At 40.7% G+C, this 27,343-nt stretch overlaps 1 protein-coding gene across 2 annotated transcripts in view; it reads left to right on the forward strand.

Annotated features, from left to right (window-relative positions):
* The first annotated feature begins 19,268 nt into the window (after nt 1-19,268).
* Nucleotides 19,269-27,343, forward strand: part of MCU (mitochondrial calcium uniporter) — a 185,904-nt gene continuing 177,829 nt past the window's right edge. For both annotated transcript variants that reach the window (XM_060406663.1, XM_004021456.5), the window contains exon 1: nt 19,269-19,427. In XM_060406663.1, the coding sequence (XP_060262646.1) occupies nt 19,278-19,427 (150 nt within the window). In that variant the 5' untranslated portion in view covers nt 19,269-19,277. The remainder of the gene's footprint in view (nt 19,428-27,343) is intronic.

The following is a 27,343-nucleotide window of genomic DNA, read 5'->3' on the forward strand; positions in this document are numbered from 1 at the left end:
TCTGAGGTTATTGATATTTCTCCCAGCAATCTTGATTCCAGCTTGTGCTTCATCCAGCCTGGCATTTCACTTAATGTACTCTGCATATGAGTTAAATAAGCAGGGTGACAATATACAGCCTTGACGTACTCCTTTTCCAATTTGGAACCAGTCTGTTGTTCCATGTCTGGTTCTAACTCTTGCTTCTTGACCTGCATATAGGTTTCTCAGGAGGCAGGTAAGGTGGTCTGGTATTCCCATTTCTTTGATATAGCAAAGAAATAAATGTGACAAAGACGTTACTTTAAAACCACCTAATTTCTCTTTTATTTGTATTTTTATCATGATGCTACTCTTTGTAGGCTCACAGGGATTACTTCTGAGCTAATTGTCTAAGCTTCTATAGGATTTACTCTGAGACTATGTCCTGAACCAGAGGAATAAGTTAAGTGTGTGGACTCCAGTGTCAGATATCCTAGATTCATACTTGGCCCCACTACTTACCAACCAGGAAATCTTGAGCAAGTTTCCTCAATGTCACAATTTCCTCATCTGAAAAACAAGGGCTAGTATAGTATTTTTCTCATGGGGATGTTGTGAGGATAAAATAAGAAGTTATAATATTTATGTAGAACACAGCCCAATACCTTGCTAATAGCTGGTACTCAGTATTATCACTAATAATATTACCTTCTTTCAGATTAAAAAATACTTTAAAATCTAGACCTAATTGACCTTATGACCTTGCCAAAGGTCTGCTTCTATATGTTGCCTGCCAGATATGGTCTACTCACAGATGAGAAGCCTAGGTGCTTACCTGTGGTAAAGTAGACCATCAAAGCTCAGTTCTTTGTAGTAAAGAATAGAGTTAGCAACTACACAAACTCTAGGAAAGCAGTTTTCTGTGTAGGTGTGTGGTATAGTGAGAGTGAGACAAAGATCAGCATGAGTCAGACCTCAATTTAATTCAACTCTGCACACAGTACTTAGCTTCTTTGAATGGTTTCTTAGTTTTGTGCCTTTAGGAAATTACTTAAACTCTTAGGACTATTATTTTTCTCATCTCTAAAGTTGGGAAAACAATATTTAATTCACTGAGCTTTTTGTACAGATAGTGAGAGTAGGGTCCTAGTAAATTGACAGGGCTGTGGCCAGCACTGTGAACATGAATTCTCTTCTCTTTTTGTGGAGCTGTCTTGCTGGAAAGAGTAGCAACAGCAGAGCTGGCAGGCAGGGCAGTTGCTCAGCAACATTATGATGGATGTGATTTATACAAGTCTGTCATAAATGGTCAGTCAGTGTACAAGGAGGCCAATGTGGGTAGAAATCTAGTCTGGGCTCTATTCTCCAAGATGTGCCAGGGGCCTCTTTAGATATTTGTACAAATATGGTCTGTTCTTCACCTCTTTCCTAAACCACTTCCTGACCTTCAGTTCCCTTCCACCTTCCCCAGGTGCTCAGTGGCCTCAGAGGGCCACAACCTATCACTGCCATTCCCATTATAACCTGCCTCACATCTCTCAGGTCCTAAATAATTGAATCCTACCATGAAAATTCTAATCCTTCCAGAGCCCTGCTCCTCCAGTACTCTTCTAAGAGAGGAGTACTAATTGCACAAATGATTTCCAGCTGAGAAAGGCCTTTCTTTAGTTATACTGTCCATTGTTATAATATTTTAATAAAGTATTTTTCCAGTGTTTAAAGCCAAGGGAGCAAACAACGTGAGGGTTTGAGATATCAAGGTAAAGTGACTGTAGAGAAGCAGTTTGAAAATGAAGGGGACTTTTCAGCACAGCACAGAGTAGCTGTCCATCTGGAGAAGGCATTGAATATGACCCAGGAAGTAGAAACTGTATGTATTTAATGAACAGCCCTGCCTGTTCCACATCAGCCAGTCCATTTAAAGAGTCAACAAGAACTTTGGACCCTATACTAAAACCAACTTCTGTAAGAAGAGAATGCGGGAGGGGAGGAGAACTGCCTTGAGAGTTAGGAAACTTGGATCATAATTCTGCCTTCACCACTAAACAGCTTTTGGCCTTGAGAAAGTCAGTTTTGTCCTTAGACTTCAATGACTTCACTGTGGACTAACAGACTGAATCAGAGAACCCTTTTTCAGGCCTAACCTTCTGTGTTGCTTTTTTCCCCATAGCAAACTGATTAGCCTGGTGGTGGGTGAGTTGGGGAAGCAATGCTGAATTGTAGCTTAAAGAACATTACATGTGTGTGTGTGTGTTGACTCCATGGACTATAGCTTGCTAGGCTCCTCTGTCCATGGAATTCTCCAGGAAAGAATACTGAAGTGGGTTGCTATTCCCTTCTCCAGGAGATCTTCTCAAGCCAGGAATTGAACCCAGGTCTCCTGCACTGTGGGCAGATGCTATGCCATCTGAGCCACCAGGGAGTGGTAAAGAACCTGCCTGTCAGTGCAGGAGAGGTAGGAGGGGCAGGTTCAATCCCTAGGATTGCATATTATACTGAACTTCAAATAAAGAGTACTGGATTCCAGAGAGGCAGATTACATTAGTGGTTAAGAGTGTAGAGCCTGGAATCCTTCATTCTTGGGTTTTGGTATCGAATTTGAACAAATCATTTAATCTCAATTTCTTTATCTCTGAAAGAAGAATGCTAATACCTATGTCATAATGCTAGTAAGAAGACTAAATAAGTTAGAGCGTATAAAAGCGCTCAGCACAGTGCCTGATATCTGGTAGATTCCCAGTACACGATGGCATGTTTCATCCTAACTTTGCTACTAAATTAATTCTTTTTTAAAAAGTCTTATTTATTTTTTTAATTTTGGCTGTGCGGGGTCTTTGTTGCTTTCTGCAGGCTCTCTCTGGTTGCGCTGAGCAGGGTCTGCTCTTGGTTGTAGGGCTCGGGCTTCTCGTTGCAGTGGCTTCTCTTGCTGCAGAGCATGGGCCCTAACTGCACAGGCTTTATTAGTTGTGGCATGTGGGCTCTAGAGCGTGGGCTCAGTATTTGCAGTGCACAGGCTTAGCTGCTTTGTGTCACATGGACCAGGGACTGAACCCGTGTCCCCTGCATTGGCAGCCGGATTCTTGACCATGAGAGAAGTCCCTAAATTAATTCTTGATTGGCTAAGTCATTCACTTCTCTGAGTCTCCTTAAATTTTTTTTTTTTTGGTTCAATCAGAGTACAGGAGCAAATTATTTCTAAGATGTTTTCTATTTCCATCTTTCAATCTTTATTTCTTTTATATTTGTAATAGAAAATTTTGTTTTTGAAATTTGACCAGTTTTGAATTTAGCAGCTCAGTTATTGGAGAAGGCAACGGCACCCCACTCCAGTACTCTTGCCTGGAAAATCCCATGGACAGAGGAGCCTGGTAGGCTGCAGTCCATGGGGTCACTAAGAGTTGGACACAACTGAGTGACTTCACTTTCACTTCTCACTTTCATGCATTGGAGAAGGAAATGGCAACCCACTCCAGTGTTCTTGCCTGGAGAATCCCAGGGACGGGGGAGCCTGGTGGGCTGCCATCTATGGGGTCGCACAGAGTCGGACACGACTGAAGTGACTTAGCAGCAGCAGCTCAGTTATCCCTCCCACGTGCACAGAACAGTTTCCCAGAAAAATCACTGAGGCTGAACTACTCCCATTGCATGCAGGTGGTTCATTGTTGGCTACCAGGATGTGAATTGTGCAGTTTTAATCCTAAAACCATTACTGCTGCACCTCCACTCCCAGTAACATGAGAACCTACATCTTTAGATATCAGGGTCACAGGCCATAGGACAGTCCTAGGAGTCATCATTATTGCCACATTGCAAAAGTGCAGCAGCCACTTGGAACATCCGAGAGATTTGTCAGTAGGCAAATAATCATTTTCACTCGCAGGTGAGAATTTGATTGCTTGAATATACCCATGCCACTGATTACTAACATGATGTTTCTTTTTGGCAGGGAGCTCAGCACTGCAATCAAGCCTAATGACTTGATCACAACAGTCCTTAAATCCCATATTTAAGGGTCTGTTTCCCAGATTTCTCCTGATACCAATTCCGCATAAGTCAGGAGAAAAAAATAATACCAGTTACCTGAACAGAGATAATTTAGTATAAATAATTGCTAACTAGATATAAAGATACATAACTCAATGAAGCTGTGAGCCATGCCATGCAGGGCCACCCAAGACAGACAGGTCATAGTGAAGAGTTCTGACAAATTGTAGTCCACAGGAGGAGGAAATGGCAACTAACTTCAGTATTCTTGCTGCAAAAACCCCATGAAAAGTATGAAAAAGTAAAAAGATATGACACCAGAATATGAGTCCCTCAGGTCAGAAGGTGCCCAATATGCTACTGGGGAAGAGTGGAGGACAATTACTAATAGTTCCAGAAAGAATGAAGCGGCTAAGCCAAAGTGGAAACAATGCCCAGTTGTGGATGTGTCTGATGGTGAAAATAAGGTCTGATGCTGTGAAAAACAGTATTACATAGGAACCTGGAATTTTAGGTCCATGAATCAAGGTAAATTGGAAGTGCTCAAACAGGAGATGACGAGAGTAAACATTGATGTCTTAGGAATCAGTGAACTAAAATGGACTGGAATGGGCGAATTTAAATCAGATAACCATTATATCTACTATTGGGGCAAGAATCCCTTAGAAGAAATGGTGTAGCCCTCACAGTCAACAGAAGAGTCCAAAATGCAGTACTTGGGTGCAGTCTCAAAAACGACAAAATGATCTCAGTTCATTTCCAAGGCAAACCATTCAACATCACAGTAATCCAAGTCTATGCCTCAACCACTATTGGTGAAGAAGCTGAAGTTGACTGATTCTGTGAAGATCAACAACGTCTTCTAGAACTAACACACACACAAAGATGTCTTTTTCATTATAGGGGGTTGGAATGCAAAAATAGGAAGTCAAAAGGTACCTGGAATAGCAGACAAGTTTGGCCTTGGGTACAAAATGAAGCAGGGCAAAGACTAACAGAGTTGTGTCAAGAGATCACAATGGTCGTAGCAAATATCCTTTCCAGCAACCCAAGAGACACCGCTACACTTAGACATCACCAGGTGGTCAATATCAAGATTTGATTGATTATGTTCTTTGCAGCTGAAGATGGAGACGCTCTATACAGTCAGCAAAAACAAGACCTGGAGCTGATTGTGGTTCAGATCATGAGCTCCTTATTAGAAAATTCAGGCTTAAATTGAAGAAAGTGGGGAAAGGCCATTCAGGTATGACCTAAATCAAATTCCTTATGATTATATAATGGAAACGATGAATAGAATCAAGGGATTTATCTGGTAGGCAGAGTGCCTGAAGAACTATGGACAGAAGTTCATAACATTGTACATGAAGCAGTGATCAAAGCCATCCCCAAGAAAAAGAAATGCAAGTAGGCATAGTGGTTGCCTGAAGAGGCTTTACAAACAGCTGAGGAGAGAAGAGAAGTGAAAGACAGGGGAGCAAGGAAAAGATATACCCAACTAAATGCAGAGTTCCAGAGAAGAGCAAGGAGAGATAAGAAGGACTTCTTAAATGAACAATGTATAGAAATAGAGGAAAACAGTAGAGCTGGAAAGACTAGCGATCTCTCCAAGAAAATTGGAGATATCAAAGGAACATTTCATGCAAGTTCAGTTCAGTCACTCAGTCATGTCCAACTCCTTGTGACCCCATGGAATGCAGCATGCCAGGCCTCCCTGTCCATCACCAACTCCCAGAGTTTACTCAAATTTATGTCCACTGAGTCAGTGATGCCATCCAACCGTCTCATCCTCTATCGTCCCCTTCTCTTCCTGCCCTCAATCTTTCCCAGCATCAGGGCCTTTTCAAATGAGGCAGTTCTTCGGATCAGGTGGCCAAAGTATTGGAGTTTCAGCTTCAGCATCAGTCATTCCAATAAATATTCAGGACTGATTTCCTTTAGGATGAACTGGTTGGATCTCCTTGCAGTCCAAGGGACTCTCAAGAGTCTTCTCCAACACCACAGTTCAAAAGCATCAGTTCTTTGGCACTCAGCTTTCTTTATAGTCCAACTCTCACATCCATACATGACTACTGGAAAAACCATAGCTTTGACTAGACGGACCTTTGTTGGCAAAGTAATGTCTCTGCTTTTTAATATGCTGTCTAGGTTGGTCATAACTTTTCTTCCAAGGATGTGCAAGGATAGGCACAATAAAGTACATAACGGTAAGGACTTAACAGAAGCAGAAGAGATTAAGAAGAGGTTGCAAGAATACACAGAAGAACTATACAAAAAAGTCTTAATGATCTGGATAACCATGATGATGTGGTCACTTACCTAGAGCCAGATATCCTGGAATGTGAAGTCAAGTAGGCCTTAGGAAGCATTACTACGAACAAAGCTAGCAGAGATGATGGAATTCCAGCTGAGCTACTTTAAATCATAAAAGATGATGCTGTTAAAGTGCCACACTCAATATGTCAGCAAACTTGGAAAACTCAGCAGTGGCCACAGGACTGGAAAAGGTCAGTTTTCATTTCGATCCCAAAGAAGGGCAATGCCAAAGAATGTTCAAACTATATTACTATTGCTCTTATTTCACATGCTAGGTTATGTTAAGTTTATGCTCAAACTCCATCAAGCTAGGCTTTATCAGTACATGAACCAAGAACTTCCAGATGTACATGCTGGGTTTAGAAAAGGCAAGAGGAACCAGAGATCAAATTGCCAACATTTGTTGGATCATGGGAAAGCAAGGGAGTTTCAGAAAAACATGTACTTCTGCTTAATCTACTATGCTAAAGCCTTTGACTATAGATCACAACAAACTGGAAAATTCTTAAAGAGATGGGAATATCAGACCACCTTAGCTTTCTTTCAGGAAATGTGTATGTAGGTCAAGAAGCAACTATTAGTACCTTACATGGAACAACGAATTGTTTCAAAATTGGGAAAGGAGTATGACAAGACTGTATTATCCTGCTTATTTAATTTAAATGCAGAGTACATCATGCAGAATGTTGGGCTGGATGAAGCACAAGCTGGAATCAAGATTACTGGGAGAAATAACAACTTCAGATATCCAGATGATATACCACTCTAATAGAAAGTGAAGAGAAACTAAAGAGCCTCGTGATGAAAGTGAGAGAGAAGAGTGAAAAAGTTGGCTTAAAACTCAATATTCAAAAAGCTAAGATCATGGCATCCAGTCCCATCACTTCATGGCAAAATGAAGGGTAAAAATTGGAATCAGTGACAGATTTTATTTTTTTGCACTCCCAAATCTCTGTGGATGGTGGCTGCAGCCATGAAATTAAAAGATGCTCCTTGGAAGGGAAGCTATGACAAAACTAGTCAGCATATTAAAAAGCAGAGACATCACTTTGCCAACAAAGGTTTGTATAGTCAAAGCTATGGTTTTTCTAGTCATCATGAACAGGTGTGAAGGTTGGACCATAAAGAAAGTAGAGTGCTGAAGAACTGACACTTTTGAACTTTGGTGCTGGAGAAGACTCTTGAGAAGTCCTTGGACTGCAAGGAGATCAAACCAGTTAGTCCTAAAGGAAATGAACCCTGAATATTCATTGGAGGGACTGATGTTGAAGCTGAAGCTCCAATACTTTTGCCATCTAATGCGAAGAGCTGACTCATTGGGAAAGACCCTGATGCTGGGAAAGATTGAAGGCAAAAGGAAATGGGGGGGGGCAGCAGAGGATGAAATAGTTAGGTGGCATCACTGACATGAATTTGAGCAAACTCCAGGAAATAGTGGAGGTCAAAGGAGCCTGCTATCTGTCCATGGGGTTGTAAATAGTCAGATACAACTTAGCAACTGAACAAAAAACAACAGATAAAACGATGTTGACAATGATAATAAGAAAACTTGAATAAATCATTAGGTAACAACTGTAAGAAGTAGCTGCAATCTCTAGGGCTGAGAACATAAAGGAAAATAGTTAGAATTATTAAAACTTAGAGAAGAGGCTCTTACTACTTGTCTCTTTTCAAGTAATTGGTGTGGTTTCTGTCTCCTGAATGCATTTGATGTGCCATATATTGCACTATGACTACTACAGTGGTTGTACTGATTTGCAACCCTGCAGCAACATATGGAAGTTGAGATTGCACCATAGTCTTACCAGAACTTGATATTTTCCATCTTTTTCATTTTAACTATTCTGGTGAGCTTGAAGTACTATCACATTGGTAGTTGTATTGTGGTTTTTAATTTGCATTTCCTTCATGGGGATTGAAGTCAAGCACATTTTCGTTTGTTTACTGGTTATTTTGATCTCCTCTTTTGTGAATTATCTGTTCACATCTTTTGCCGATATTTTTTTGTGAGTTGTTGCCTTTTCTTATTGATTTGTGAAAGCTTTTTATATATTTTGCACATGAGTTCTTTGTTGGATATATCACCCCAGGTCTCTCTCAATACGCCTAGGTAGTCTTACTAGTTCAGATGTGCTTCTTTTGATCAAATGCCCTATGGCATTTAATGCCCCTGGGCCCCCGAATTACTACATTGTTTTATTGTGTACCTCAACGAACATAAGAGCAGTATAGTGGAAATACTATAACTTCCTCTATCGTGAGAGCTAGAAACTATTCATGCATTTATTCATTCATCCCACAAATCTCTTTGAATACATGTTTATTAAGCATGAATTATGTACAAGGAACTATGCCAAGTATGTAAATTTTCTCCTTTCTGAAGTACTAGAATTCAACTTGGGAACTTTATACATGTTGTCATTGTAATAAGAATCTTACATTAGATTTTAAAAATTCTTCAGGGGCCCAGAACATTTTTAGAAACCAAACAACTCATAACTACTGAGGCCAGTGAGTGTTAATTACCTGAAAAAGTCCTGTGCAAATATTAAAAATGCCTTCTAGATCCATGATTTTACTCATTTATTCATTTACTGAAATCAAGTACTTGTTAAGCACATATTATGGAAACATATTACATTGAAACTAATTTCTTAGATCTTCTTTTCTCCTGCATACTTATCCTGAGTAGTGTTATCCACCCCTACCAACTATGAATATGCTGACGACCCCTACATCTATTTTCATATAGATGTCCTTCATGCGTCTTAGACTCAGAAAACTAAATTCTGATGAATATTATTGCTGGGATGTCTCAAGGCACCTGACATACAACATTTTCAAAACTGAGCTTATCATCTTCCGCCAACAAATCTTTTCTTTCTGTGTTTCCTCTTTCAGTGGATGGCATCGGCATCTACCCAGTTGCCCAAGTGAGACACCTAGAAGCCTCCCTTGACATCTGATTCCTCTTCCCTTCTACCCACGAACATCCTACTAATTACCAATACCTCTCGATTCAACTTCTTATATAGAATCTCTCTCAAAATTAATCTCTTTTCTTCTCTGGCCATGCCACTGGCATCTCTTGCCCAGATCTCCTTATTTCTTTCCCTGCCTTTAGTCTTTCTAGTCTCCAGTCTATTTTCTAATATCTCCCATTTTTATAATCCTTCAAGACTTCTCTGTATTCTTTGGGTAAAATCAAAACTCCTTAATAGAATTTATAAAATCCTATGTAACCTGTTCCTATTTTCTCTCTGGTATTCCAGCTCAAAACTCTCTCTCTCTCCTAATCTTTTAGGTCTCACCAAACGTTACTTCCCCTGAGATGTCTCCCCAGATCCTCAAAAATAGGTTCAATTCCCTCCTACAATACTCTGCTGATTCTTTTCTTTCTTATCATTAAACAGTAAGTTCTGTGAGACCAGAGCTTTTATTTTGTTAGCTGTGGCACCTCAACCAACAAATCATATTATTTACTGAAATAAATTTCTTGAGGGACTTACCTTGTGGTTCAGTGACTAAGACTCCAACTCCCAATGCCAGGAGCCCAGGTTCCATCCCTGGTCAGGGAAATATTAATAGATCCCACATGCCACAACTAGGAGTTCTCATGCCACAACTGAAGATCCCATAAGCTGCAGCAGAGATTGAAGATCCTGAGAGCCACAACTAAGATCTGGCGCAGCCAAATAAATAGATTTTTTTTTGATATATTTTTTTAAAATAATGAATTTCTTATATCTATCTTCTGTGCTGTGCTGTGTGCTAAGTCACTTCAGTTGTGTCTAACTTTTTGTGACCCTATGGGCTCTAGCCCACCATGGGATTCTCCAGACAGGAATACTGAAGTAGATTGCCATTACTCCTCCAGGGGATCTTCTTGACCCAGGGATCAAACCCACATTTCCTGCAGCACAGGCAGATTCTTTACCACTGAGCAAATATATATGGCAAAATATATATATATATGGCAAAAAATATATATATGGCAAAGCCCATGTATCTTATACATTTTTTTTAAGAAGAAAGAAAATAGAATTTTATTCTAGTGAAACAGGATTATAATCTGCGAAACAGATTCTCAGAAACTCTGAGAACTGCTCCATTGATCAGGAGTCCGTGATGCAGTTTTATACATTTTTGAGACAAAGAAATTATGTATCATTGATGAGTTAGCATTGTGTACGTGGTTCAATCAACAAAGCTGTTTTTTTTAATTTTTTTCTCAATGACGCATGTACAGACAAGCCTTTGGTCAATGCAATCCCTTGTACGAGATAAAAAAATATATTAATCATAGAATTAGAAATATATTAATCATAGAATTACAATGACATGATGATTATGTTCGAAAAATGGGTCAACTTTCTCTTAAAGGTTGATTTCATCCTTCTGCTTTGTGGTCTGGTTAATGTATCATGTAGACGCCCACTGCACACTGGGAAAAGCTTGCCGCAAAGGGGACATGCCATTTGTTTTCTTTTTGTCTTAATTTGATTGTCCTGCCACAGAATATTTACAATTTTCCTCTTCAGGTTTCAGTGGCCATGTCAAGCCTCTGCTGGTTTGAATCCCTGATGACCCAAGGCAAGATGGGGACCTGTTTGTGAAGCAGTGCTGGCTTTGAGCTTATTAATGCCTTGACTCTGAAAGGGCCGGTAGGCTACCAAGATTTGGAACTGTAGTGGTATGGATCAGTCAGGCTGCTGCTGGGGCAGACATTTGGTCCAGAACCCCATGGGTAACCAGGTAGAGCACACTTGGCCTAGAGACTCCATGGGGGGTCATCACGCATCACCAGCCAGTCAACTCAGAAGTCTGAGTCTGGAGGGATGAAGGATAGGTCACTGTGTGGCTTGCTGGGCCAGGAGCTTGAAGGCAGTTTGTGGAGGTTTTTCCCCATTGAAAGAAGCCTATTTGCACAAAATGGCATAAAGAGGCCTGAGTAGGATAGCTACATGTGGAACATGCTCTCTCCCAAAGATGAAGAGGGAAGCCAGATTGTGTGGGGTGGATGTTCACAATGAAAGGAAGTTCACAGTCAACTGACCATGCTGTGCCCAGAGACTTGGTGGAAGTGGCCAGTTGGGATGTCACACAGGGTACTGGCCTGCTGACTGTACTGGCAATGTGTGTCTTCCCAGTGGCATTCTCGGAGAGTCCCCATAAACAGAGTGTCATTTGTATGATGCTACAGGCAGCAGTGGGCTAGTTGAGTGAATTTATATCTTGTCAGTGTAGGTTATGTGCAATGGCGGGCTTGTTAGACAATCATGGGCAGCCGAGGAAAGCCACACTAGGTGCCCTTGAAAGTGGAATCACTTACAGTTACCAAGCAGGGAAGGGGTGTGTGTGTGTAGGATGAACCAAAGATTGGAAACTGACATACACACACTACCGTATACAAAACAGACAACTAATGGGAACTTACTGCACAGCACAGGGAATCCCACTCAATGCTCTTCCCTAAATGGGAAGGAAATCTAAAAGAGTGGATATATGTATACGTATAACCAATTCACTTTGTTGCACAGCAGAAACCAATATAACATTGCAAAGCAGCCACACTTCAACAAAATTAATTTTAAAAAAAAGTGGAAGCAAGTTGAAGTTGTGAGTCTTCAATTATTGGGATCAAGTAAAACATGTTGGCCGGATGTTGGACAGCAAAGTAGGGACCTTGAGCCTTTTAGATGTTAGTATCATTTCTAGGTGAGCTTCCCTGGTAGTTCAGCTGGTAAAGAATCTGCAATGCAGGAGACCCCGGTTCGATTCCTGGGTTGAGTAGATCCCTAGAGAAGGGATAGGCTACCCAATCCAATATTCTTGAGCTTCCCTTGTGGCTCAGATGGTAAGAATCCACCTTTAGGGGCTTCCTTTGTAGCTCAGTTGGTAAAGAATCTGCCTGCAATGCAGGAGGTCCAGGTTCAATTCCTGTGTCAGGAAGATCCCCTGGAGAAGGAAATGGAAACCCACTCCAGTATTCTTGCCTGGAGAATCCTATGGACAGAGGAATCTGGCAGGCTACAGTCAATGGGGTTGCAAGAATAGGATACAACTTAGCGACTAAGTGACACCACCACCACCACCATCATCTCTATACTATCCAGGATGGTAGCCTTCATGTCACGAGCTGAGAGACTACGTTTTGACAGCCAGAGATGGAAATGTTCATCTCCATCGTAGGTAGCAGGTTTCAGCACTGGCAGAGAGGGTTGTCATGGGGAGATGGGCTGATGATCTGTTGTCAAGCCCCTGTCCCCTGTCTGATGCTGGTTGCTCCAGCTGATATGAATACAGTATGGTTACATGTTGAATTTCAGGCTGGCACTGTAAGTGGTGGTTGTTGTGGTTCCCACTCCCCATTCTGAGGTCAGTTGCAAGCTCAACTCCATCCTGGTCCTGGAGGTCAGGGCAGGTGCCAGCAGAGTGTCTCCATCTCTAGTTGTTTTCTTTCCTCGACCATAGACAGCTTTGCTCCCACCTCCTTTGTGCTCAAAAACATCTCCAGATTTTTGTACCCATCTTATTCTATGAAATTCTCAGTTTTCTGCTGAGGCCAAGTTCCAAAAGTTTAGAAGAATTGTATCTCTGTAAAGTTCCTCTGAATAGGATTGAGTAAAGCCAGCTCTGCAGGGATGAGGTCCATACCATATCCTTAAGGACCATGGAGTCTTTTATAGGGAATAGGAGTAGTTTAGAGGGGCTGTAATAACTGAGGAGTCCATCAGAGGAGCTGGACATCCAAAACATGGAGGCTTCTCACTAGCTGGGCTGTCCTGGTGCAGAGAGGTCTTCTTTCTCCTGGGCAGTGAGAGGCGCCTCTTGGTTGGAGGTGTAAGGGGTGCCTGGCCACCTTCCCAGGGCCTAGAACCATCAGGCCTGAATGTGGCTCTGAGAAGAATCACTCCTGGCCTGGCTGACCCAGTGTCTGCCCATTTCATTATATTCAAGAAATATTTCAGATCCTTCAATACAAGGAGACATCTGGGCACTGTATAGTTACAACTAACACACTTAGAATCTGTATAAGCAAACGTTTGTTTTGTTTAGATGCTTTTAGTGAGCAATTATTTGTGATGAGAATGTGTGAAAAATTTATCTGCCAAGATGGAAAAAAGATTGAAAATTACCATCCTAAAAGATGCATTCCAGAAATGACCAGTTAGGGTTGTAGTTTTCAAAACTGGCCTATATGTAAAATTTAATTCAATAAAGTCCATTCATTTCCCAGGATTATTTTTGGGAGAAGCACCTATGTTGGTAAACAGGAAGTTATTTGTCTACGTATTTTTTTACTTTCCAAAATACAAAATTGATAAGAAAGCAGCAATGTCCATTTTAAAAGAATCATCAAATACTTTATAGTCTTTCCCCAATCCTTATAAGTGAGTTCTACATCATGGGAATTAATAAAAATGGATTTCCCAATTAACTTGGGATTCTGAGTTAGGATTCTTTCACATGTTCTGCTGGGTTTATAATCTAGAGGTACCTGTGAAATTTTCCTCTTCTTAATGATAATCATGATTTTGATTGAATAGGTAATAGGTCCAATTGCTTCAGGGCTTTAAAGTTGTAACATCTATAGATGCTATAAACCTTTCTTAAAACTTAACAAGTCTATTAAATGAGTTATTCTCTCTGATGCTGGATAAGCCAGAAGGCCCTATTTCAACCTAATATATACATATTAGCAAAGTAAGGCATGAAGATAGGAATGCAGTGTCTTCTTTTAAAAAATTTTTTTAAATTAAAGTTTATTTACAATGTTGTGTTAATTTCTGTTATACAGCAAATGATACAGTGTTATATATATATATATATATATATATAATTTTTTTCTAAAAAATATTCTTTTCCATTATGGGTTATCATAGGATACTGAATATAGTTCTCTTTGCTATGCAGTAGGACCTTGTTGTATTCAGAGCTATAAACTTAAATGCATGCTAGATACCCCTGCCTGGGTGTTTCAGTTTTGCTATGAACCTAAAATTGCTCTAAAAAATAGAGTCTATTAAAAAAGAAAAAGAAGAAAATACTCTACCAACGAAGCAACAATGGAGAAGGAGAGGTAGACAAATTAAATATATGAATGATGAACTGGGGTTAAGGGAAAGAAGAGGTTTGAGGGTGACCCCCTTGTTTGGCCCCTGATCCTGGGGGTTTGGTGAGGGCCTACTCTCAATTAATAGTAACAATCTTCTGAGTCTCCATCCAAATTTTAGATACTCTGTATCCCAAGTTTTTGGTGCTGTAATGACTTTTAAATTGCCTAGTTAAGAACAATTTGTTAATGACTATTATCTCTCCCTTTTCACTCTAAGCTGACTTTACACTTTGCAAGTCTGATGCTGCTTTTTATTCCTTAGGCTAGTTTTTATTAAAAAAGAACAAAACTGTTTCTCTCTGACTTTTAATAAACGTGACCCTTTCTGTCATCATTTCCTTGATCCTTTCCAAATCATCAGTGGTTGCTATAAGTGACGGCTGAGAGACAAGATGCCAAGTACAGTGGCTAAATTTAAAGAGCAGTATTTGCACCTGTTGTTAACTGGCAATGACCAGTCTCATACCCACAGTTTCCTCCACCCTTTGCCTCCCAAGTGCATTCCACAGTCCAGACTGTGTTCACGTTTAAAAGTACTGGTGAAGATTATATATATTACATTGAAATGGGGAATGAATACAGCATTGGACACTAAATTAGCTCAATTTCAGGGGAGCTGAAATTTGGGCAACAACCAGCATAATATAAAGATGTATTTGACCTTGAAATAGGCAGAGGGAAGTGACTAGGTATTTGATGAAAATTTGAAGACTATTAATGGACTATCTCACCTGAAAAAAAATTTCTTAGACCTGCCATACTTTGAGTCCTCTAAGTGTAAATGTTGTGCAAAAGAGGCAATCCAAGAAGAACTTTTTATCATCTAAAGTCAGCTTAATTTACCAGATTAGCAACTCTACACTGGAAGAGCTGTGTAGGAGAAAGATAGTAACATAACTCATTCTGATATACTGCTGCTGCTGCTGCTGCTAAGTCACTTCAGTTGTGTCCGACTCTGTGAGACCCCATGGATGGTAGCGCACCAGGCTCCCCCATGCTGGGATTCTCCAGGCAAGAACACTGGAGTGGGTTGCCATTTCCTTCTCCAATGCATGAAAGTGAAAAGTGAAAGTGAAGCTGCTCAGTCATGTCCAACTCTTAGCGACCCCGTGGACTGCAGCCTACTAGGCTCCTCCATCCATGGGATTTTCCAGGCAAGAGTACTGGAATGGGTTGCCATTGCTGATATAACATACGTATAAAAGTGAGGGGAGAAGGGTACTGTGGCCTAGTCAGGCAAATTAGTCTAATCAATAGGTCAGATACTCAAGGGTGTGGCAGACCTCACTGTCATACTTGATATGAGACCAGCTCATATCAAGTACCATAGTACTATGATAGAAAGTCAAACAACAAATCTGAGAGTTTAATTTTACCTGGGCATTTCCTCTCAGAGGAAGGCAAGCTGGTCTTCAACAGAGTAGAACAGGTACAGTAGGAGCAAAGAGTTGGAGGTTGGAATGTCAGGGCATGTTCAGGGTATGGGTAATAAATACTTGGAGAATGCTGAGGGAGGAGAGCCTTTTACTGATTTGGAATTTTGTTATAATTCAGCCTTGTCAGAAAATGTTTTTAGGATTGGGTGAGGTGGCACTTTTGAATACTTTGGAGTGGATAGTGTTGGGTCCCACTAAAATGTGTGCTGAATTCCTAGGCACTGTCTAAGGAACATGTGGTTTGAGTGCAGAATTAGTGTCTTGCCTCTTCGAATCACTTCAGATGAAACAAAAGACTTCCTGACTCCAAAGGTCTACTGAAGAGCAAAGGCTGTAGGCGGCCACAAGCCAATCCAATACAATAAAGACAGCGTGCAAGTTAGCTGCCAACCTTTTAGATCCTGAGAAACATGAACAAAGACAGTCCTAGTTGAACAAGCCCTGCCCTTCTGAACTCAGTGTTTCCCTGGTGTTATGTACTTGACAGAAAAACAAAAAAGAATAACAAAAAACCCCCCAAACTTGCAAACTGGATGTTTCTGACCTAAAAGGATGTTAGATAAGTGTCACTAAATTATAGAATGAATATGGAGTCAGTCATCCTTTGGAGGCCGGGGCATGAAACTCCTGTCAAACAAAAATTTTAAGAGGAGATATGTAACTATATTTATGTAAATTATGTATATAAAGCATGTAAATGATCCAATATGAAATTGCAGTCTCCATTAAAGTAAGGGGGAAGAAAAGGAGAAAAACAAAAGGAAGGAAAAAAAAATATGTGTGTGTTTGATGAAGTCAGACCAGATATATAGACAGGAAAAGCTATGTAGTGGGGTTTGAATATTTGAGCCCTTCTGCAGATGGGTAGATTTAAAAAATAGGAATAATGACATCTGGAAAAATAATGGAGCCAAATCACCAGAAAACAGATCTAAGCTGTGGTTTATGATACATATTTAAAAGTTAAACACACTTTCTTCTCTCTCTCCTTTGTATACTTTTTTCTGATCTTTAGGAATTGCCGATTGCTAATAATAACTCATATTAGCAAACCATGAAACACAGTTCCCAGATCTCCAAGCAGATCCCTTTCATGTTTCCTTGCTCACGTCAACAAACTGTATGCATCACCTACCCTGGCTATTCTGGAATGCTTAGGCAAATACTCCACTGAGTTGAGTCATACTTTGGAGCTGACTTTAGTGTACATTTTAGTAGAGAACCTAGTTAGGGTTTCATGCTCCAGGAAATCTGTTCTGATTAGTTTCAGCTAAAAAAAAGATCAACCTGTTTTAAGGATTGGCACAGAAAACAATTCTGTAGCCACGTAGGTTTCAGTGACCATATTTTTGTAATTATAAAAATAACATGCAGATGGGAAAAAGTTAAACCATTCAAATGGATAACTACCCCTTAAAATTTCCCAGAAGTAACATGTGTTTTTGTTTATTCTTCCAGAAATTACTATTTGTTTAGAGAACAACTTTCTTTTGAACTGTCTACACTTTCTTCTTATTTGGCCTCGCCAATCAGCTGGTGTGAGCTATGTCCTTTGCAGCTGTGGAAAGGTTTTCTCTGTGAAGAGATAATTGACATTTGTTTAGATTAATTTCTAGCCGGGGATTATTAAAACTCAGTTTAGTCAGTGGATCCTCAAAATACGCAAGCTACATATAGTTCATCAATGGTATCATCTTGGTAGATGAAAGATGACACAGTTTGGTAAATATTAATAGATAAAGAGAAAGCTTTTGATAATCCCTTCAGTTTCAGGTTTATGCAGTTGAAAAACTATTTATTGTGGTTCTTTTGCAAATCCACAGGACTAAATCTCAGTAGTGCAGGATCCATGTTTTATTCTCATAGTCAAAAAAACAGAGGAAAGGCAATCCCAGCAGAACTTTTCAAAGTATAACATGGAGTGGAAGGCATAATACTGATTAGTAGCCAGATTTACAAATACACAGAAAATAAAACTAAAATCCATGGTAATCCTAGTAAGAAGTTGTGAAGTGACAAGAGAGAGGGGAAAATACATAAAGAGAGCACGGGGAAATACATAAAGTGCAGATGGGATAAATATAGATGAGTGGAAAATGATTGTAAGTGAAGTTGCCCCAGGAATGTCACAGATTTCCAACTAGGGGGATTAGTGTATGCAGCTGTTGAATGGGGGGCTTGTCTCATTCCTGAGCTCTCATGTTCCACTGTTGAGCAACAAATGCCTTTTGGGTGAGTAGTATGAGTGTCTCACCTGGAAAAGCCAATCATCTTATAGTCATGGGGTGGGGTGGAAGGATTAAACAAACCAAAAGTTCCCTTTATTATTTAGCTATTCTTGATCGAAAAAAAGTACCATTTCAGTCAAGCTTTAAAAAATATTATTAGAATAAGGGATAGAATAAAATGATGTGCATGTATTGTGTTGTTTAGCTTTATCACCCTAAAATTTAGGATAATACTTTTATTTGCTTACCAAACTGTTCTCCTGCTCCAGATTTTAAAAGGAGTTAGAATTAACTAGCTCATAATAAACAGACAGCAAGGAAATTGTCTTCTGAGAAGATTAAGAAAACTGAAATCTTTCATAGTCTTAAATGAACTATTATGAGCTTATTTCTGTGGAAAGAAGTATTTTTCAAGAGAAAGAGTTATTCCAAAGTGTATTCTAGTGGCTAACTTCGCTAAATTATGAAAATTCATTAAAGTAAACTTCAAGTGATTTTTTTATTACATTATGGGCATGTTCTGTTTCTATAGTTTAATAAGCACACATAAGGTCAAAAGTGCTAAGAAAATAAGAGTGTTGCTTATGTATAAAGGTGCTATAAAAGTGAACTGAGTATTTGAAGTGTATACAGGTCTGTTAATTTACTGATAACATGTACTCATTCTGGGACTTTGGTATCATAACCATTCTACCCCTCCCGTACCACGCTGCATATTATAGTTATTAGATAACCTCAGGATGTGGGGATAATTTCAGCATATCCAAATACCATCAGTTATGAATGATAACTCTGGGCGTGTCGTTGAGAGTTCCAGCGTACCTAGCTAATGATTACTAATTTGGAGTCTATTTTGCCAACTTAAAACACGAACTACAGAGCTTTGCACAAATATCCATTTCCCCAGTTACACTTATTATAGCTGTATCCTTGATGAAGATTAGCCGAATCGAATACGCTATCTCTACTGCTGCTATCCTGAGGGGTTAGGGTGCCAATTACCGGTTCCCTAGAATTTGCCCGTAATTGACTATGCCCCACAATAGGTAACTCTGGAAGTGACAGGCAGTCTCTAGTGTGGTTCTCCCGCCTGTCGATTGGACCTTGCACGAAGCCCCGCCTCATCAACTCAGTCCAGGGCGGCGGTTGGGCCGGCGCCGGTGAGTGGCGGGCCTTAGCTCCGCCCCGGCCGTCCGCTGCGCTGCCTGGGTCGGCGCCGTTTCCAGTTGAGAGATGGCGGCCGCCGCAGGTAGATCGCTCCTGCTGCTCCTCTCCTCCCGGGGCGGCGGCGGCGGGGGCGCCGGCGGCTGCGGAGCGCTGACTGCGGGCTGCTTCCCCGCTCTGGGCGTCAGCCGCCACCGGCAGCAGCAGCACCACCGGACGGTGAGCGAGCGCGCCCGGCGGCTCCGGGGAGGGCGGGGCGGTGCTGGCGTGTGGGAGCCGCCGGCAGGCAGGCCGCCGGGGCAGCCGGGGAGTTACCTCAACTCGCAGCCGCTCCCGAGGTTGCCGGGCACCGAGGAGCCGCCGTGCCCTTCAGGCGCCTGCGGCGGCAACCAAGAAAAAAGGAAGGGCGGAGGAAGCCGGGAGGAGGAGGAGGAGGAGGGGCGACGGCTGGGATGTCCCCGCAGGACCGGGGACACCAGGGCGGGGAAGGGAAGGGACTTGAACCTCTCCCCGACCCGCCCCCATCTCGGTCCCTCCCTCCTTTTTCCTTAACAGCTCTGCTCCATTGCTCCCTAACTGAGCACTGTTCAAGTTGTCCCCTTTCCCTCCTCCTCCGGGCGGGTTGGGGTGTCCTGAGTTGCCGCGGCTGCCTTGTGTCTGTGTCAGGAGTGGCAGTGCCATGCTGCTGGGAACTGTCCCCCGGAGGGCAATCCTGAACCCCAGCGGGGCTGCTCCCTCTTTTTCTCGGCCCTGTGTGAACCGGCAAGGCGGAAAATCAAACTTTATCCCTTTCTGTGACTTCCTGCTTGTGGGCATGGGGCACAGCACCCTTGCGATGGATGCTGCATTGCTTCAGGAGGCAAGCTCCATCCTCTGAGGTCCTTAAAGGTCCTCGGTGGCCCTTTTGGAGGGCTGGTTTGTAAGCTTGTGCGTGCCTGAAGAAGGAAGGGTGGGCAGCAGGCAGAGGGGAAGCGAATATGACAAGTTGTTCCTAGCGGCAGGGTTTTGGTGGTTGTATTAACCCGTTATTGCTGGCTTTCATTGGCTGGCAACGCACAGGAGTTTCTATTAGAACAGCTTTGAGGTGTGTGTATATTTCTTTTTAAGTTGCAAGAGATCAAGTTGACTTGGAATTCTTGATCTAACAAGTCAGCAGGTTATCTTTCTTTGGACTTTCTAGATCCATACTTTTGATCTCTGGCCAACTCCAAAAGAAAGAGTGTAGGTTTTATTTCCTAGGGCTAAGTTGTGTAGTGTGGTAATGAGAATCACTGCAGACAGCCTGATAGCAGAAACTAGTACCTTCAGCCCTCAACAAATACACCCACCTGTCTTCTTGTTCTGATCACATGGCTCTTGAGAGGAAACTGAACTGGTGGTTTTTAGAGGATACCCTGACTGTTGACAGCATAAAATTAGGTGTCTGAAAGAGCAGTGAAAAGAGCTAATGCTCTTTAAATGCAAGATGGTATTGTTATTATTAGTCACAGATATGGACCCTATCCTCCTTCTTGTGAGAAAATTGTACTTCATTTTGGCGTACTGACATATTGCTTTGCTGAAGCTTTTGGGTGAGAGCGGAGCTTTCCACAGTTCAATTTAGATTTGCATGTTTCATAGCCTCCAGTTATATGTTTTCTTCTTTTAAAAACATAAGGCCATCCAAAAATCTGATTGCATTCCCCTCCCCCTAAAACCATTTAAAGACTTACCAAGTTGTCTTTATCTCTGTATTTTGATAATATATTCGACTTTGCCGTTGTTTTTAAGACTATTTGGGTGTGGTGTTCATTTAGCGTTTTGAAATTTGTGCCTTGTGTATTTTACACTGTGTGAGTCTGTCAGGCTGTGAGTGCCTTCCTTGTGCAGGTACTTCATGAAAGTGTTTTTCTATGCTATTCTGGGGTGGGTAAAAGTGATGTGCCAAATTTGAGCTGAAAGCGCAACTAAATGAAGTGTTATTTCTGAAGGGCCGAAGTGTTGTAAGAATGGTGACTTGAAAATGAACTTAGAATCGTAAGCTTTTGAAAAAAGTTGTGCCTGGTTATTTAAAATATGTAAAGTTTTTTTTTTTTCTTTTTCTATGATTTCTCCAAAGCTATCATGTGTACCGCTGTCTCCATCTGTTATTTTTTGATTCCTCACAAGGCTCAAAATTTGAAAGCTATCTCTTAGAGACCTATTTAATTCTTGACATTTTATGCCTGAAATTGAGATCCAGAAAGGGGAGAGACTTGGCCAAGATTGTATGGGGAATATATAACAGTTTTAGGACTCTGATCCACTCCAGATATTTCTGTCCCTCTTATTGTATTCTTTTGATTATAAAGTGCAGTTGCTCCTTCACATCTTTCTCCTTCCTTTTAAAACTTACTATTGCTTGTTATGAAAGTACTGGTATTTCAAAACCTCATGAATGAGAATTCTCCTCTCTTGGTTTGAGGCACATGTATTAGGCAATATAGAGCAAACAACTCGCTCTTATAAAGGTCCCCGAGAAGACACTAAGGTTGAATCTTGTATAAGTGACATCCTGTGTGTGTGCAGCAGATGGCACTCTGCATTGGACAAGATCACAAGTCCTGCTTGTGCCACTCTTGTTCTGCCGTAGTAAGTATGGTAAATTAGAGTCAATTTAATTAATCAGTATAAATAACCAGTTATAGTACTGGTTAATTTTTTGCTTGAGAGGCATGTTGTTGAATCTTTTCCAAATTTGAAGAACAAGCCCAGAGCAATACAGTTCAGCTAAAATATAGGTAAAAGTGGTTGTGAAGTTATGAAACAGAACTTGGCCTCCTCCCCCCGCAGCCCCCCACCCATTAAAACATTGTTCAACTGAGTAAATAGGAGAAAAGCTGCAGGGGCTTATTCAGTGCTTGTAGCACCATCTAGTGTAATTTTTTCCTTTTCTGTGTGAAGAGCCTGTTATTGCTTTCCGGCCTGTGGCTGTAACGAAGACTGATGTTACATATTTGTTGCATATCTTTCTGTGCAGTTAGTGAAGGTGGCTGTTGTCAAGGATGATTCTTTGAAGGGAACTGCCTTTCATTGTGAGTTGTGTAATTTCTTTGCCCAACCTGTCTCATCTCTGATTATGATAGCCTGAATGCTGGCATTTCCTAGTGGTCAACGGCTATGCTGAATTACTAAATCTCTTAACGTCTGTCGTTATACTGTTCCGGATCATGGCTGTCCCTTTCTACTTTACACATTGTAGGTCTTTGGCAGTGATATCGTTTCAGTTTAACCTGAGAAAGCTTTTTATTTTGTTTTCTTTTAACCTAGAAGTTTTAAGAGAGGTTACATTGCCTGATGCAGAGACAAGTCCCAGTTCTTTAATTGGGTTCCTCATGAACTGGCTGAATCTTACCTTGCCAGATCCACTCAGCACAAATACTCCACTGTACTTAAACCAGCGTCTCATATATTCATACTAAATGTTTATGCAGATTTTGTAGTGGAATTTTAGTCTTAATCACTCGTCTATCTTCTAAGGTCCATTTTAGGTGAGAGACTGGGACCTGTGACTCCTCTTTGAACCTAACTTCCTCACTTTACAGAAGAGAAAATAGACCTGATGGGAACCGAGGGAAGTGACTTGTTCCGTTTGTGGTTAATGACATCTGGTATAAAAATTCTTTAAAAACATTTTTTTTGAAGCTTTTATTTTGTATTGAGGTGTAATTGATTAGCAAACAATGTTGTGATAGTTTCAGGTGAATGGTGAGGAGACTCAGCCATACATGTACATGTATCCCTCCTCCCCAAACTCCCCTCCCATCCAACCTGTCACATAACATTGAGCAGAGTTCTATGTGCTATATAGTAGGTCCCTGTTGGTTATCTATTTTAGATGTAGGAGTGTATACATGTCCATGGAGAAGGCAGTGGCACCCCACTCCAGTACTCTTGCCTGGAAAATCCCATGGATGGAGGAGCCTGGTGGGCTGTAGTCCATGGGGTAGCTAAGAGTCAGATACGACTGAGCGACTTCACTTTCACTTTTCACTTTCATGAATTGGAGAAGGAAATGGCAGCCTACTCCAGTGTTCTTGCCTGGAGAATCCCATGGACGCGGGAGCCTGGTGGGCTGCCGTCTCTGGGGTTGCACAGAGTCGGACACGACTGAAACAATTTAGCAGCAGCAGCAGCAGCATACCTGTCCATGGGATAAAAATGCTTTTAAATAGAGGTGGATTCAAGGAGCAATGTTAGTCTGAATCTTGTGTGTTTCCTAGCTTTTAACCCCTTCCCATTGTTCTGTTCTGTCTTCTCTGAAAGCTGATAGGATTTAGTATTTTCAGGATACAGATCGACTCTGGCTTGTGCTCTAAATGTTTCATTTGTGGATGTCTTATCTTACTGGGCAAAGATTGTGTATCTTGTTACCTTTTTGTCCCTCATGGACTCCAGAGCAGTGCTACATACATGGGTTACACTCAGACAAGGGTTAATTGAATACACCCTCTTTTGTCTGCTTGCCAGTGAAAAGGTGTGCTCTGCCACGCCCCCTCCCCCAACCTTGACTTGTTTAATGACTTGTTGCTTAGGTAACCATATTTGGTTAATTTGGGTAATTGCTTTAAGTTTGCTATTGCCAGTGCTGTCCTTGGTTGTATATTACACTTCTTTATGGTGGACTAGTAAAGGAGAGTTGGTGGGGCGGGGGGGTAAAAACTTTCTATCCAAAGTAAATGAAATACCCAGATTATTAGGAATATATGTTTGAATCAGGGTCTAGATTTACTGTTGTTTTAGTCAACTAAAATATTAAGATTTTGAGGGTTCTGGATAAATATGCTTAGAGCAGACTTATTAAGGAAACTTTATTTTAAAATCTTGCTTATTTTGAGCCCCAAAGATGGTTGGATGAGTAAATTTGGATTTAGTCAACAAACTGTGATTATTTGAACTTTCTAAGTCCCAAGGGGTTCTATTTTATGCTTTATGGAACTCTGCTCCAAGAGGGAATCTAAATAGAAATGCAGCATCAAGAATGGCGTGTGATAAAAACAACAACTTGGATGTGAATCCGTTTGGTTTTGGGGCTTCCTCCTGTTTGAAAGTGAAATCAAGGAGTGGTCATGGTCTTCCATAGTAGCGCTTCGTTGATACCATTTTCTCAATAACTACTGAGATGTAGGTTTTTATTTCTTTTTATATTCTGGCTTTGTGCTTTCTGGGTTTTCTTAAAAAATTACTATTTGTTTTCCTGTAATTAAGGATTTGATTACCTTTTAAGATCTCAAGATAACCACTCAGTATAGAAGAATCCTCTAATCTTTATTTGACTGATTGATACAGTACAGGAACAACATCTTACAGGAAGATGTTACTGTGGAAGATGTGTACTTAAAGGAGTCCTAGAATTTAGAGCTTGACAAGACTGTAGGTAAAGGAAAGGAACTTTTATTTCCTTAGTACCTAACAAGTTACTACAAAGCTGATAATGGCTCACACATCTGCTGATTTTCCCATTCAGTTTTTTCCCCTTGAAATTATATAATTCTCTGTTTCATTCTAAAAATGATTAAGTTGAGACTGGTTTTTAAAAGTGAATTGGGGTCAAATTCTTCCAGCAAGACCCTAAAGTCAAACTGAATCTTGGTTACTCCCTGATTTAGATTAAGCATGATGACATCTGGTTAAAAAAACCTGTCCTCTGCAGCTGAACACAAATGGGAAATAATCTATTTATTTCACGCACTTCGTTAAATGCTTGCAGTGAGACAGCCTGTGTAAAAATCAAAGTTGACTTCAAGCACAGTAATTTTAATAAGCTTAGTGAATTCTTGACCCATAAACCATGTACAGGCTCGAATTTTTTTTTATTGGTAAAAGCATAACTTGGTAAATTACATCACCAACTGGCTCTACTAGCATACTAAAACTGAACTTTTTCTAATTCAGTTCGGGAATAATTGGTTAATATGACATTGCATTTTGACATCTGTTAAAAATAAGAGTCTTTAAACAAGTCCTTTAATGATGTTGATAATACTTATTAATCCAGAAGGGTGAAATACTAAAGTTTTCAATTTTTACATATTTTTTCTTATTATTGTCCACTTTATTTTGGTGAGAGCACTTGTAATAATCACCAGAAAACTGCTGAGCAGAGCCCGTTAGGTGTATGATGCTATCCAGAGGGTAGTCTCAAATGTTCAGTCCTGAGCTTAACTATCTTACAGGTTGCAAGATTTTTTAAATTTCTTTTTTACCTTCTAAGACTGGCCCACTTTGTACTTCTTACCTATAGTAAATGATGTCACAGGATGTTTAAGAGTATTAATGCAACTGATAGTTTATAAAATAACAGGAGAGCAAATAGGTTAGCTGAACTACCTGGCCTCTAAAGATAGAGGGGTAGATACAGAAGAAAGCATTTTATTGTGCTAGTTTTATAGATAAGGAAATTGAGGGTGAAATAGATTCATGTCTTCTTTTCGTTTCATAAACTGTTTTAATGATAGGGATGCAAAGATGAACAAATGTTTTGGAGCTGAGATGTAAGCCTGAGTCTGGCTAAAATTAAAGCTGTAGCATGCTGGTTGTCAATGTGGGTCTTCCTTTTCAGGGTCTGCTCCTTCAGTTGTGTTTGTTTCTCAAGCATCTACTGCAGTTTCTTCTAAGAGATCTTAATCATCCCTCCCATTGGCTACATTTCTTAAATCTTTTTTTTCACTCTCCCCACCAGATGTTAGCTGATAAGGGTCTAAGGTATTGCTTCCCCTCCACTCCCCCTGCCCCTGCCCCCCAAGATCTTTTAAATTTAGTTTGAGATTCTAAAAAGTCCCACCCAGTAAACCTGGCAATAGCTGAGCATTGCTTCCATATCAAACACTTTTACAACATTGTGTAGTGTACTCCATAACAACCCTTCAGGCAAAATACGATCCCCATTGTCATTGACCTAGAGTCATTCAGAGAATACTGTGGAACTCCTACTCTCTGTGAGACACTGCTGGTAGAGACATGTTTCTGTTGTGGTTCTAAGGGTTCACAGCCTGGCCAGGAGACCTTCATAAACAAGACTGCAACTGGCTGTGCTCTTTCTTTTTTCCCCTGTAGAGACTCAGTGAAAACGCTGAGAACTACCAAAGGATGTTGGGAAAGGCTTTAAGTGGGGAAACCTTGCTTGAGCTAAAATATGAGGAAATATGATGTGTGGGGGACTGAAAAGGTTGATTCATATTTAAGGCAGCAGTAGTATCTAACATGATAGTATGAGGGGGTACAGTGTACTTGAGAAATAGCCAGTAATTTGTTATAATTGGAGTTTGGGTAAGAATAGCTGGAGATTAAGTTGGACAGTAGTGATACCAATAATAATATTTATCAAGTGCACCATGTCCCAAGCTCTATACAGTCTCACTTAATTCTGTGACACTCTATGAGTAGGTACTGTTATTATCCTTGTTTTATAGATAGTGAAACTGAGTTGCATCAGGCTGATTGAGTGATTCGCCCAGAATCACAGTTAGTCAGTGACACACAGCTAGTAAATGACTTGCCCAGGATAACACAGCTAGTGAGTGGCATACTTAGTGTGTAAACCCACGTAGTCTGGCTCCAGAGCCTATCTCTTAACCACTTGCTATGATAAAGGATCAGATTGTGAAAGAACCTGTGAAGGAGCTGAAATTTTATTATGTTAAGTCAGTGTTTTTTTTTTTTTAAACTCAACCCACATTAGAAATACCTTTTGTATTTTGATTGAGTATATGCATGTGTGCATAAAACTGGGAAAGGTCTCATGCAACAATATTTTTACTATGTATGAGACAAGTACAGTTTCTATTCTGTTTTCTTAAGGAAATTCCGGTTGGGACCTATTTAAATTGATTCTGCAGTTTAAGCTACAGTTTGCAGAAATGCTACTTGTCGAATAGGTGAGCAAGGGAAGAATTTCAAGAAGTTGAATCATGGTTAGGTTCTGCTTTTAGGTAGGTCACACTGGCATCAGTGTGAGGACTTCATTGGAGAGGCTGGGGCTGGAAAGACAGACACCAGTAGAACATCTTAATTGACCAGGCAAAAGGTGTCTGAACTAGGACAGTAGCATTGAGGATAGAGGAAAAGAGAACAGAGAGAAGGGAGTTTTACGAAGTAGAGCTGATAGGACTTGACAG

The sequence above is a fragment of the Ovis aries genome, chromosome 25, assembly GCF_016772045.2.
Source record: "Ovis aries strain OAR_USU_Benz2616 breed Rambouillet chromosome 25, ARS-UI_Ramb_v3.0, whole genome shotgun sequence".
Classification (NCBI taxonomy): domain Eukaryota; kingdom Metazoa; phylum Chordata; class Mammalia; order Artiodactyla; family Bovidae; genus Ovis; species Ovis aries.